This window comes from Spinacia oleracea, chromosome 1, assembly GCF_020520425.1.
Source record: "Spinacia oleracea cultivar Varoflay chromosome 1, BTI_SOV_V1, whole genome shotgun sequence".
Taxonomy (NCBI): domain Eukaryota; kingdom Viridiplantae; phylum Streptophyta; class Magnoliopsida; order Caryophyllales; family Amaranthaceae; genus Spinacia; species Spinacia oleracea.
The window spans coordinates 90516626-90531599 of NC_079487.1; the positions used below are offsets into that span (position 1 = coordinate 90516626).

The 14974-nt window shown below is 33.6% G+C and overlaps 1 protein-coding gene and 1 non-coding gene across 2 annotated transcripts; one reads left to right on the forward strand and one right to left on the reverse strand.

Annotated features, from left to right (window-relative positions):
* The first annotated feature begins 8289 nt into the window (after positions 1 to 8289).
* Positions 8290 to 11027, forward strand: LOC110793688 (transcription factor MYB83). Its single transcript, XM_021998592.2, has 2 exons — positions 8290 to 8945; positions 9825 to 11027. Exons 1-2 carry the CDS (start codon positions 8602 to 8604, stop codon positions 10714 to 10716), a joined length of 1236 nt encoding a protein of 411 aa, XP_021854284.2. The 5' UTR covers positions 8290 to 8601; the 3' UTR covers positions 10717 to 11027.
* A 529-nt stretch (positions 11028 to 11556) lies between these two features.
* Positions 11557 to 11638, reverse strand: TRNAS-GCU (transfer RNA serine (anticodon GCU)). The gene has a single exon. It is a non-coding gene; the product is annotated as a tRNA-Ser (tRNA).
* Positions 11639 to 14974: the final 3336 nt, after the last annotated feature.

Sequence of the window (14974 nt, forward strand, 5' to 3'; positions counted from 1 at the left end):
TATAAAGATGGACGCATAGAAAACGTTAGACGACTAGAATGCAAGATGACTAGTAGTTCTGTTTCTTGAACTATGTGGACATGGCAATGTCGCAATCATTTGCATAGATACTTACTTTGGGAAGACTAGTATCGGACAGACCTATGAAACTTTACTGTAAGAGATGAAAATCTGTCATAAATAAATTTCATTAAAATTATTAGACACTAATCCTCAATACCTGAGTGATTTGAGATTACTTGTTTGAGAATTGCTTACTTTTACGTTGTCAACCGTCACACCGTAAAAGGAGGCTATAAAGGTAACGCTGGGGTAATCACCTATCAAACGAAGTCTAATCTCAAGATCGCAAGATTGGGATTGTCCTCCCATAAATCGGGATGAGATGCTGAAAGTTGTACAAGGCCACTCGGAGAGCTAGAAACTGTAAAATGCATGGCCGTGCTCAGATGAATCATAGGCTATGATTATCTGTTTATTTGATCAGTTGAACTCTGAAACCGAGAAACACCTCTGGACATAATAAGGATGACAACTCTTACCTTATGTTCAAGAGCAAGCATCAAGTGACAAAGGAATTAGGAAATGCACACTTGTCCCTAAGGACAAGTGGGAGACTGAAGGAAATAATGCCCTTGGTCCAAGTATGCATTTAATGGTAAGTCTAATAAATGCGGTTCAGTGTTAATTATACAAGTTAATAATTCAGTGAGATCAAGTGGACTGTATGCCTAGCTAGAGGCCGCTTCAGTTCAAGTGGAATTAATAATATTAATCCACAGCTTACTCTTGACTGAACCCGTAAGGTCACACAAATAGTACGTAAACGGATCAAGTATTTAAAGGAATTAAATACTCCATCTATGGATATTCGGAATCGACGGATCTTGGTTCCAGTGGGAGTTGAGATCGTCAAAGGCAAATCATGAATACTCCGGAAACGATGATATTGCCGGAAACGGAAATATGGATCGTATCGGAAATATAAATATTATCCAAGTCGTAGATGTTGCCGGAAACGGAAACATGGTACGTATCGGAAAATATCATCGGGAATGGAAATATTGCCGGAATCTGAAATATTGCCGGAAACAGAAATATTGTCGGAATCGGAAATGTTATCGGAATCGAAAAATAATTCCGGAATCGGAAATATTAAATATTTGTTCGAAAAGGAAATTTATGCCGGAATCGAAAATATTAATTATTGTTCGAAACGGAAATGAATTCCGGAATCGGAAAATTAATCGGAAGCGCGACGTACGAAATACACATCGGACGAGCTTGCTAGACGCAAGGCCCAGCAAGAAGCTAGACCCGCGCCTAGCGAAGCCCCCGCGCACAAGAAAACGCATGGGCGCAGCCCACTGCGACCAAGCAAGCAGACCCAACCAAGCACGAAGTAAGGCCAGGCCCGCGAGCAAGGCCAGCGAGCTGGCGCGCTCTTCGTGGGCTGCGAGCAGCTGCTGGGCCAAGCCTCAGCGCACGCGCGCACGGCGTCCTTCGTGGGCTGCTGTGCGTGTGTGTTTGTGTTTGTGTACGAAGCCTTGATCGATTAGGATTGGTTTAGATTAATTTCCTAAATCCACTAAAATTAAGTGATTAAATTTAAGTTAAATTCAGATAGGCTAAATTGATTCCTAGTAGGATTCTAATATCCGATTTCCCTACCCTATAAATAGGTAATCATATTTCACAATTTATAACGAGTAATTCAAGTATTCATTCAAGTTTTAGGCTTAAAACTCAGATTTTTATTTGCTATAAAATCCGAAAATTACATAGAACCTTAGGTGCAATTCTAGTTAATTAAATCTAAGGCGGATCCGAGCGTGTTGTGGACTATCTACGGAGGGACGACATTTGGAGTCCTAGGCTTGTTCTTGTTCGGTTGGGGCGTAGCTAGGGAGGGCACGCTACAAAGTGTATGTGTCCTAAATTATGCTAATTGTTATGTGGCAATTAATTTGGATTCCTGGATTTATGGTTTTTTCGCATGATTTATATTCAGTTATATGTATCATAACCTAACAGAATTGCACTCCAAATAGTATCTAAAAGTGTTAAAACCTGAAAGTCCTGGAATCCCGCGGAAAGAAAACACCAGCCCTAGAAAATTCTAGCGCTTGGCAGGCACGCGTCGCAATATTCCAGGGCTCAAACTGCAGCGCCATAAAATTATGGCACAAGTGTTTGAATCTCAACCTGTCACGACACAAAGGATGCGCTGTCAGTGACTTGCCACTGATAAATCTGGGGCTCGCCAGGTTAGCGCCACAATATTCTAGAGCACAGAATTCATGCGCCACTTTATTCTGGGGCATCCATTTGATTTTCCTAAAAACTCAAACTCTTCAAGTGTGTATCTTATTTCGACTGCTTAAACTGTAAATACGACCCTCTAAATTCCGGAAAGACCATGAATTATCATCCATTATTATCAATTAACACCGATTACCACCAAATATCTTATGGTTGAGTATCGACCAAAGCTGCACTATGTCTCATATTCATTAACGGTCTGCGGCATTAACACACTGTTAAGAAGACTCTGCCCGCATAATCGCTCAACTCAGCCTGAATCCTACCGAAGTTCTGGGCAAATCCTAAGCCTAAACTCTGGAAGAATCTCATCCTACATTCAGTCAGTTACCGGGAAGTTCGAAGCAATAAAGGAAGGCTAGTAGAGACAAGTGGTTAGTGTTCCTGAGAACTGCAGTATAGCCTACGCTATAATGTAACCTGAAATCTACATTTTTATTGCTTTCGTCGCCTCTATAAATCTATTCATTTAATCTGCTATATTACTCACGCCTAATAAGATAACCGCTGGACAAATTTGTTATTGCTAAGTACCGTTAATCAATCTAAATCACACTATTGACGTTGTTTAGTTAATTATCTGTGCATCAAAATCAACTCATATTAGTAATGTAGTCTAACGCATGTCCCTTTCGTCGTCACGTTGAACTAGTAAGGACCGTCGTGCGGGATAATACTGGGCACTCCCCGTATTTGTAAACGTCCATCGAACTCTCAATCTGTACTCCGATGGATGTATGTTGAACGATCTCCATAACAGGGATGACAAGGGAGCCTATGTCGTTGTGAATCAAATATGCTTGTCCTTCGGGCATATCATGATAATCGGGTTTTTTCAAATTTTTTTCTTGTAGTTGTAAAACTGAATGACGACTCCTAAAGACTAATAAAAAGAGGCTAACGCCCACAGTTAGTTCCGATTTTACTTAATATGATTGCCACATCATGAGGGAAAAGTTGTTCGATCCATTTTATTCGGAAGAATACGCTCGTCCTATTGTCCGACCCCCTCACAGTGGCGGCTTCGCTGGGGACAATTCTGAAATAATTTGTGCAAGTAGTGTTCGGTGAGGAGTTTTATATGATAAAATATAACATGTAACATGTAAACCTTACTAAAAAAAATAAAGTAACTCCTAATGTTTTATATGATAAACAACCCCTTAGAAAATGTACTTTGTATCAATAAGGTTATAACAAAGCAAAGCTTATGCATATATAACTTTTGTTTTTGAAGGTGCTTATGCATATATACTTTGTACGAAGTATATAATTAAGTTCCAGATGAGTTAATGAAAAAATGTTAAGGAGTTACAAATAAAAGTATAATTGGGTTACATATAAATTTTAGAAATCAAAGAAGGAATATATACAAAAAGAGGGGAAAAAAATAGTTGATGGCGATCTTCAAAAAGTTAATAAGGAAAGTCTTCTTCTCTAAATCATCTTGGTCCTTTTTTTTCCCACGACTTTGGAGGTACAAATCGTGATTCTCACTTTCCGATTTTGAATCCGAGTATTGCAGATTTGCAGGTGGTTCTATTTTGATGTTGAAGAAGATTTTGGATTGAATAAATTTCTCTAGATTTAATTTCATTTTCATCGCCAGAAAGAAAAAATGTTAGGTTAATTTGTGAATTTGAACACGTCACACCATCAATTGATGATATAAGATTTTAGGTAAATTCAATGGTATATGTAATATGTATTCTGTATTGATTAATATTCAACTAGCTTTTATATCCGGGCGAGATTCCGTATTACTGCACGCATTAATAACATTTATTTTCTTTTTATTTGAAAACGTTGTTAATCAATTTCATTTATATTGCATTTTATTACTCCCTCCATTTCTTTTTAATGTATCAATTTGGAATCTGGGGTGGTTTTTAAGAAAATTGGAATCTTGGTTTGTATTTGTATAAGTGTAATGATTGGGTGTAAGAGAAATGATTGGGTGTAAGAGATTATAATAAATAAAGGAGTGAGAAAATAATAAAGAAATAAGGTAAGAGAGAGGAGTGATAATGATGGGTGATAAAGGAGGTGAGAGAGTGGGTATATGGGGAAGGGAAAAGAATTAAATATTATGGGTGGGGAAAATTAGGTGGGAATATGGGTAGAATCTTTAGGTATTTTGGTAATTAGATAGAAATGTAAGGGTATTTTAGGATAAAATGTATGTCCAAAAATAGAATAGATTCTAAATGGATACAACAATATGAAACGCTTAAAATGAAAACGGATACAACAATAAGAAACGGAGGGAGTACTATTTTTTCACAATGATATCATGTAATGTGTTATAGCTCAATATTAAAGGCTTAATTGTTTAAATGTGAGGTTGCAGGTTCAAGTCTTATGCATGCTCCATTTCTAAATCAATACCTAGTATTTAAAAAGCGAAACCAATTACCATTCTTTGCCATGTGTCAATCTACTTTTGGTTGCCATGTGTCACTCTACTACTTCGTATTTTGTTTGCCATGTGTTTTTCAACTCTCTTTTAAGTGACCAGTAACTTAATGCACTTCTTGCTCTTCACATTCCCTATTTGTTATTTTAATTACACTTCCTATTGGGCTTCATATTCTCCCTGTAACATACTTCATCCATAAATTCCTTTAAAGTCTATCATTTAAATGATTGGATATTTTAGTTCTCAATTTAGAATTCTTAATTTTGATTTTACCTTTCCAATTTTAATTTAACTGGCTTTAGGAAATTCGGTTAGAATCATTTCTACCTCAAAGCCAAAAGTTCAAGATGTATTCCTGCATGTTATTAAAAAAAAGGTTTCGTATTAAATATTTTATTTCAACTTTTCGTATTATTGATAAACCATATAATTTTTGCTATTTTAAGGAGAAGGTGTTGTAGAGGAGTTGAAGAGTAATGGGACAAAGGGCGTTAATGATTTTGCAGCACTTCCCTATTGTAGCTATGCACGCCATCCACTAGGTATAATTTTTTTTTTAATTTGTTGGACATGTAAATGAAAGAAAATTTCCCAATTTCATTAGTTTTTTTTTTAATCATACTCCAATATCTACAACAAAGGATTAGCAATCTTGTGATATCAATGTCAATGTTCTACTTTTGTACTTTTCATTTTGAATTTTTTGCTTATTTGATTATTTGACTTCGATGCTTTAGTTTTTGAGGGAAGATTTCAATGTTTTAGTTTTAATGTAATACCGTTAATTATAGGAAAACGTTGGCTTTGTTTACATAATAAAGGATTTTGCCAAATTGACAATACATGACTTGGACTCAGTTGAGATGGCTTAGTTGCTGTAAAAATTGCAAGATTTGGGAATATGCGAGAGATAGATATTAATATATATGTTGTTAAAGGATCTCCTAATTTCCTATTTTCCCGTGTTTCGGTTCACTATCTAGATGTATTGTTTTAAATATGACAAATTATGAGATTTATCAACATTGTTGTTAACATGCAAAACATGTGAATTGTGAAATGTAATAAATTTGATATTGATAAATGTTGTACTTGCAGCGGCTACACACGACTAAAACGGACGATATTACTTTTGGATTTAAGCAAAACACAATTTGATAAATTTGTACTCTAAACTTCAACGCGAAAATCGGTTAATCCCTTGACAACCACGTGGTCTATATTCATAATTTAACGTATTGTACGTAACGTGTTACTTATAATGGATAGCAATGTCTTTTGGTACAATACTATTTGGCGGATAGAAAAATTAGAAAATAAAAAAGTTGCAAATGTATGTATATATTGTATAACATTGTTACCTTTAATATATATAAAATAAATTATCAAAAATTACATTTTTATCATTTATTGGTGCCTTACGTTACCTTATGTTATGCATAGCCCATACATCGTACGGGCCAAAATTACATTTTTATCATTTCTTTAATACTTCTTCCGTTCCGGAAATATCACACCATTTGTTTTTTACACTATTCACACTACGACTTTGTCATTTTTTATGATTTGTACGTATGAAAATTTTAGTCATGTGGAGTTATATTAGATTTGTATCGATATTTATTTTTTATAATTTTTACTTGAACACGATGTGAGATATTAAGAGTCAAAATAAGGGTTAGAAGAGTAAAAGTCAACTATGGTGCAATATTTTCAGAACAGAGTAAGTATATATATATATATATATATAATTTACATGAAATAAAAAACTCATAAACAAAGCACACGTGGCACGTAAACTTCTTTAGAAACGCCTTTTGAATTTTGATATATAACTAGTATAGATTGTGCATTTGACGGATATGAAAATAGTAAAATAGAATACAATAATAGATGCATGTCTAGCAAGTTGGCGTATTTTATAGATGACATAAAAGATGAGGGTGAATTGATGAACGTATAAGTATGTATAATAAAAGTGCATGGGCTGATTATAAGCAAGCAGCCAGCACTAGCAGGGCATAGATAGAAATGTTGGTTTGGTTGGTAGGTTGGTTGTTTTATTATTAGGATTAGGAGATGTAACCATCCAAGGTTGTCACTGTTTGTCGTTTCATGTCAAAACTATTACTATTATATACTACGTAATATATATTTTTTTTAAAAAGGAAATTAAACAAAATGGACAATTTGCATTTTGACACGTTAAACGCTTGAGCAAAGGGGGAAGTGTTTTACAAGCACTAGTTCCAATTCGAGAATCCAGTAGTACTTGAAAATACAATTCAATTTCAAAGTGTATAATTACTTAGAATTCACGTGTGAAGGACCAATACCACGTACCTTTGTTTTTAATTAATAATCTTTTATACTATTATTATGTGAAGTGGAAGCAATGCAAATGCAAATGTAAGAATGTAAGATTGCCATAACCCCATGATCATTACCTTCTGAGTGAAGTTTAAAATACCTCCTCAGATCTCATCCCCTCCTCGGAGTCAAACACAACAACACCAACCAGGCAACCATCTCCCTCACTTTTATTTTTATTTGGAATAATACATTTTATAACAACTATTTCCTCCGTTCATAAAATGTTCATTTTACTATTCATTTGGTAAAATGCTTTAGACTTTAACTAACTACTAGTTTGAGATATTATATACCAAGTACTTCGTATATTTTATTTTTCAATGTCATTGGTTTTCTTTCAATATAAAATTTTTCACATTTCAAATTCTTATAATTTTATCCAATATTAATACACATGCACTACAAGAATCTGTATCATTAATAAATTGAACTCAATAACGATGGATCAAACGTCTTGTCGCAAAAGCCTTTTTTGCGACGGGGCTAACAACCAAAGACATATGGGAATAACCGTCGCAAATGCATTTTAAGATGGGATAACAACATGATTTTCCTTCAATGACGGGTTTGCGACAATAAATTTCACCACTATTGGCTTTTAACGACGGGATCTCCCATCGTTAATGATACAATTTCTTGTAGTGGCATAATTAAAGATATTAATGGTCAAATGAGTGCACCGGAAATTACAAGTACTCCGTACATAATAATGTAAAAATGATAGGCTTTATGGAACAGAGGGACTAGGAGCATTACCTTGAGGTTTGTTCTTAAGAATTTTATATCGAGCATTTAAGTTGTAGATTTGAATCTATTTTTTGTGATATTTGATTCTCTTTAATTTAAAACTAAAAACTAAAAACAAAATACATAAAAGTTGTTCCTAGTATACCTTTTACAATTTTGGTCATCAAAATAATTAGGATGGGAGAGTTGCCGTCCAATGTATTTTCAGTGAAGCTGACAAGTTAAAGAAAGGCAAGTAAATTAAATTAAAGAGACTTTAATTATTAATATTAGTTGTGATTAAATTAATTAAAATAAAAAAAAAATGTAATTGACATTCTAAGCAAACTTACAACCATCTCAATCATAATTATCATTACCTCCTTATGAAGCTTTCTTACAATCAGCTAGTATAGCTCTTCATATATGATATATCCCTTCCTCTCGATCACTTTCCAATTTCCATCCATCCTTATACACACACTAGCTTCTTTTAGCCTTTTGTTTACTATTAACTCCCTAATTAGCTACATCTAGCCTCTTCTAGCTAGTTTCTCTTTTTATCTTTTTCTTTTATTTTTTTGTTCTCACTTTGTTTTATTTTAAATTTTAAATTTTAAATTTTAAATTTTAAATTTTTATATTTGGGGCCGGGTGGTACTTTATGATAATCATATTCATATATATACCAAGTACGTCCAAATAATAATAAGTTGATCATCAAGATTGATCAGAAACAGAAAGAATAAGAGCAATCAATTATGAGAGGACCTAGCTGCAGGGACCATATGAATATCATGGTTAAGGATCCGAAAGAGAAAAGTAGCAAGTGCAATACCAATAATACTAATATGATTAAGAACATTCCTCTGAAAATGAGGAAAGGGTTATGGTCACCTGAAGAAGACGACAAACTTATGAATTACATGTTGAGGAATGGGCAAGGTTGTTGGAGTGACATTGCTAGGAATGCTGGCCTCCAAAGATGCGGTAAGAGCTGCCGCCTTCGCTGGATTAATTATCTCCGCCCTGACCTTAAGCGAGGCGCCTTTTCCCCTCAAGAGGAACACCTTATTCTCCACCTTCATTCCCTCCTTGGAAACAGGTACTGTACCCATCTTCTATCTTCTATCTTCTATCTTATATCTTATATCTTATACAGTATGTAGTATTAATCACAATATATATATATATATATATATATATATATATATATATATATATATATATATATATATATATATATATATATATATATATATATATATATATATATATATATATATATATTGACAATAACGTAAATTAATAATGCACGTACATACACCAAACAATCTTGAATGCAGTTCTATGTTATATAAGTACTTCAACTAAGTCTTTAATATCTTTCTAAAATTATATATGTTATTTCTCATTCCATATAAATCATTGCGAGACTGATGAAAACCTTCCGTAGTTCATCACATGCTCCACATTATTACTGGCGGTAAGGCATATGATCATAAAGAAATATATAACTCCCCTTACCAAATGGACATCCATTCCTTTAACAAGGGTTTGAATAATATCTTCTAATTCCCACTATCTCTAATAACAATATACTCCGCTTAAGTATAATTCTTTTAAATTTTACAAGCAAAGTTAATTAGTCGATCCATTTCCTAATGTTATATTGTACGTTTTGTTTTTGAAGATCATAAGATAGTACTACATTACTGTTAAGTACATGAAATATAATTCTCATGGAAATTGAAGGTTCATATATATTAATTTCTGCTTAATATATATTACTAGTCTTTAATTATGTATATATGCATGGTATATATTATATATAGTATTTGTGTTGAAAACCACGTACACTTGATTACTGTAAAAGTGCGCGCTAAGAGACTGGAAGTAGCTACTAGCTAGGGTAGGTCAGTTGTGTCATTCAGTTCTCAAATTTAAGTTAAATATTTATGCATTCGTGAATTTGTGCGTGCAGGTGGTCTCAGATAGCAGCTCGTCTTCCAGGCCGAACAGATAACGAAATTAAGAATTTTTGGAATTCTACCATTAAGAAAAGATTGAAACAAAACAACAACAACAACAACAACAATGCTTCATCTATAATGGATGAACATAGCTTGTTAAGCGACACAACGACCGATTTAGGGGTGCCTGTTCATTACCAAAACAGCTATATAATGAGTCAACAAGTCATGCTCTCATCCTCGGTCAATAACAATAACAATAACAATGATAATAATAGTGATCATCAAAGTGTGATGAGGAATCCTTATAACATATGCATGGATTCCTCCATAATGTCATCAACTTCTCCATCATCTCCTTCCATGCACACAGCCGGGAGTTGTATAACTAGTGGGGTTAACCAATTTGACAACTCTCTCCCTCCCCTCCTCGAAAACAACGGCTATGATATAAGTTTCAGCATGGCCAATTTTGGATACCTACCAGAACAAGTAGAATTGATTGGTATAAGGGATGCACATGGTCGTTGTGGAAATTATAACGACCAATTTCAAGTATTCCATGATAATGATAATGATCATGATCATGAGTTTGTTACACCAGCAGGAATGTGTGACAATGATACTATGGCCGCTACAACAACGTTAACCACCACAAGTGATCATGATATGTTGTTCCCTGTAATTCATAGGACAATAATGCCAAAAAACAGCAACCAAATCGTTATAAACGACAGTGATAGTTGGGGTGATATGGTCAAAGTTGATCAGAATGGAGGCATAGCTGCTAATTATGGGAATAATAGTAACGGAAAAGAAGGAAACTTAAAAATGGGAGAATGGGATAGTTTGGAGAGTTTGTTGGGAGATGTCTCCTTTCCTTTCCTTGATTTCCAAGCTTAATCCTCATACGTACCTAGCTTCTTCACACTTTCTATGTCTACAATTCTACATACATATCGATCTACTTAATTAATTAGTTCCATTATCAAATTTTGCCAAATTTTATACCTACCTAGGGCACTCCATCAATCTAGCTTAATCATCATCAAGACTCAAGTCTCAAGAGTATTGCATGGATAGAAGAATGAGTTTAGCCAGGATAGAATTGAATTGTATACACGCTCTTTTTATAATGTTAATGTACAAAACCAATAATGTACTTAATCAAGGAACTTTTTCTTTTTCTCTCTTCAATTTTGTAAGGCTCGTTAGAAAATTTTCATTTTCAAATATACGGAACCGAATTGTACAATTATATTTTGAAAAATAATTTGCTTTTAGGTAGATGGATACAACGGGCAGATTAATTAGTATTCATTTTAAGGTTTAAATTCAAATTCATATTCCAATAAAGTATAGTAATATGCCTTAATAGGAAAGTAAAATTTCACCTCAACAAAATATACAGAGCCACTTCAAGACTTTTAATCAGTAACTAAAATTCGGTAATTTTTAAATATACGGAGCAACGCCAGACTGGGATTGTAGATTTGATGCAGCAAGTCAGCAACCGGACATGTCATGTAGTTTGTTATAGCTGCCAAAAATAAAATGTAGTTTGTTATATTTGTCTGAAGTTCAGCCTCTGTTGGATGAGAACTCTCAGAACTTTGATCAAAATGTACCCTAATCTTTTGTATGACTCTTATGTTTTCCTCTTAAATTAATTCTGCCCAGTTTACTACCATAAATAAGTTAAAAATTTAAAAATAAAAAATAAAAAATAAAAAATAAAAAAATCGTCGCCTGAGAGATTCGAACTCTCGCGGGGAAACCCCATGTACTTAGCAGGCACACGCCTTAACCACTCGGCCAAAGCGACAACTTGTTGTTTAGTTATCGTTTTTTAACTATTTAAGCAAGAACCTAAAAAGCGATAACAAGCTAAAAGGCGTATATCCTACGGACCGTACTAGGTAATGGTCTGGTGGGGAGCTGTCAATATTAATCGTCCTAAATTCCTAATGATTTAGAAACTCCGCCTGTTTTTAAATAAGGGTCACAATTTAGGTTAAAGATCATGCATGTGTTATCTACATGTTAATTGGACCACATTGGAGAAAGAGGAGAGAAAATATTACCTTATGAGTTTGTGGAGTCACTCTCACTATTGCCAATTGATTTTAGTGTGGAATCTCCATTGGGATTATAAGTGGACCGAATTCTTCTCCTCCTTATTTCTCTGAAATTTAATAGAGTATCAGAGTCTAGGTTTGTTGGGTCTTTCATAACTGAGCATTTTCTAAGCCACTAGTTAAGGGACCTCTATTGGATGTTCATTCCCAATGAGGTCTATAATAGTATCATACCTTCTAGTGTGCTATAAATTTTAAGGACACTCACATGCGAGGGGGAGTGTTAAGACCCTATGTTGTCCACATGTGAGTTGTCCCACATTGGAGAAAGAGGAGAGAAAATACCACCTTATAAACTTGTGGATCACTTCCACTATTGCCAATTGGTTTTAGTGTGTAGCCTCCATTGAGCTTATAAGTGGACCGAACTCTCCTCCTCTTTATTGGGTTGTCCTGACCCATTTCATATTTCTCTGAAATTTAACATTTTACGTTTTATTTAATAAAGTTTAATTTGAAAATGATCATTGATGAAATATTGCCACTCGTAAAATATCAGAAGTATCACTTGTGAAAAGTGGGGACTATATGATTTTGTTTGATACTTCTCAATAAATGAGTAATTTAAAACTAGCAATATTATTTATAACGAGTGCTTAACCTAGTGGTTAAGACTGCCTAGGGGTGAGTAAAAAATTTAAGATACCCCGAATTAGAACTGGATCTTATTGTCCAGGTTTCTATTCCGGTAACAAAATTAGAAACCTGCTAGAACAAGTTTCGATTTCGGTTGTGATTTTCAATTTTTCAGGTACGACTATCATATATACACCAATTCTTATAGGGAGTACCCAAATCCAAATCCAAAACCAAAACCAAAACCAAATAAAAATACTTCATATGGCCAAAATATAAAGAATTCAAGTTTATTTTCGGAAAATATTATCTAAGCTCAAACTATAAAAATATCAACACCCAAATCATAAATTAGATTTTAAAAAAACAAAAAAATAAATTAGCAATAATTTATTTAAATTGTTAAATTGACAACGTACCCTCACCAGTTCTCATTTTTCAGGAACATGTTGCAACACATTCGGATTCCGATTTTCAGGAACCATTTGCAACAGGATCCAGATCTTGAAACTTCAAAGGGTACCCTGTTGTTCTCACCCTTAGTTAAGGCTGAGGGCACGTGTACTAGGTCTTAGGTTCTCACCTCCTCTATTTGCATGAAATATATATTTCTCTCATGGCTCATTCGCCTTTAAAAAAACACTATAATATTATTTTTAAATGTTATCGTATTTTGTACTGCGTATATGGTTATAATGTTAATATCTTAATTAATAGACAAATATGTGTTTATTGGAAACCATAAAAAAAACGTAGCCCTCATATTCAACTTTAAAAAAAAAATAAGTTCGTAAACATCTAAAAAGTGTCTCTCTAAAAGTGGTATATTATCAGATTAGCCGTGTTTGTTTAACCGGTCTTACCTAAACCTGTCAAATGGATTGGTCGGGTCAGGTTATAAAAAAGTACTTTCGCGTTCAGGTTAATTCAGGAAAATTACTTTTAAGTTCGGGTTTACAAATGTTTGTTCAAGATCCAGAACTTTTTGGTTCGTGTCGACCCCATAGGTTGATATATTTTAAAACGCCTATTATATTTTAATTAATTTGTGTAATAAATTAAAAAATATGCACAAAAATTTTAAAAAAAAATCATAAACAAGATTATATTTATTCAAATTCAAACCAAAATCATATAAACTCAACAATAGTAACAAAAGGTGTTCATTGTAAAAACTCGTATTTTTAAGTAATTATAAATATATTTTATAATATTTATAAAGCATTTTTATTATTTTGTGAAATTAAATTGTACATAAATAGTTATTTCAATGTATTTAATTAATTAAAAAGATTTATTTTAATTAATTACGAAACGAATTTAAATTTCAAGTTGGGAATTTAATTGGGTTTTAAAAGTAAAACTATTTGAATTATTCTAAAGCCTGGTCCAATTTTTATAAGAAGACCAAACGAATAATTCAATAGCCTTGTGTTATTTTAGCCCAAATCATTGTGCAAGCCAACTTCAAGATTCAAGCCCACCTAGGATATGAAAAGTTATAAATACACCTCACCTCTCTCATTAAACCTCACAAACCCTCACAATCTATCTCCCTCTTTTCTTTCTTCTCTTTGTGGGCCTAGCCCGAACAACACAACACTTGCGTAATGTCTCGTTGTTGTTGCATGCATCCCTGCCTCATGTTGCCCCGCACACTCAGCGCCTTGCCTGGCGTCTCCCTCGTGCCTTGCAGTTGTGCCCTGCTGCTCTGGCCACACACCCGCGTGCACGCACAAGCAACATCGGCTGTAGTTGTCGTGCCGTGTCGCGCACAACTCCGTCCCTTGTTTCCGTGTTGTGCTTTAGGTCGGCTTGGTATAATTCCTCTTCTTCCTAATCTTCTCTATTTTTAAATTATGATTAATATTGGATTTTAATTTATTATTATGCTGGGATTGGTTATGAACACCAAAGTTGAGGATTTTGATGATTAGAATGTTGAGGACTATTTTTATTTGAAGGACATTAATTTTCAGATTTGATTTATTAAATAAAGCTTCAATTTTTATGGGTTTAAATGATTTTAATGATGATTTAGGCTTATGTTTTGGTTTAAACCTTATGACTAATTGACGAACATAATTAGATGACAATTTAATGGTAATCAATAATAAATTTCAGATTCATAAAAAGTATTAAAGGTAAATTTTTAATGGTTTTAAGCATTAAAAGTATTAAATTTCATGCTTGAGTTTTAAACGATAAATTATAATTATTAGTTTAATGATTAACGATTAATTTTTAATTAATTCAAGCGTTTTAAAACTAAATAAAGTTGTTGGAAATTTAATGAACACGGATAATAATTAAGTTTCATTATTTTAATGATAGGAGGAGATTTCTAAATTAGTGGATGGAATCAAAATGGTCCCCGTACTTAGGTATTCAAGGTACGTACAAGTCTAGGGTGACCAACTTATATTCATGTGAATACATGTGGTGGT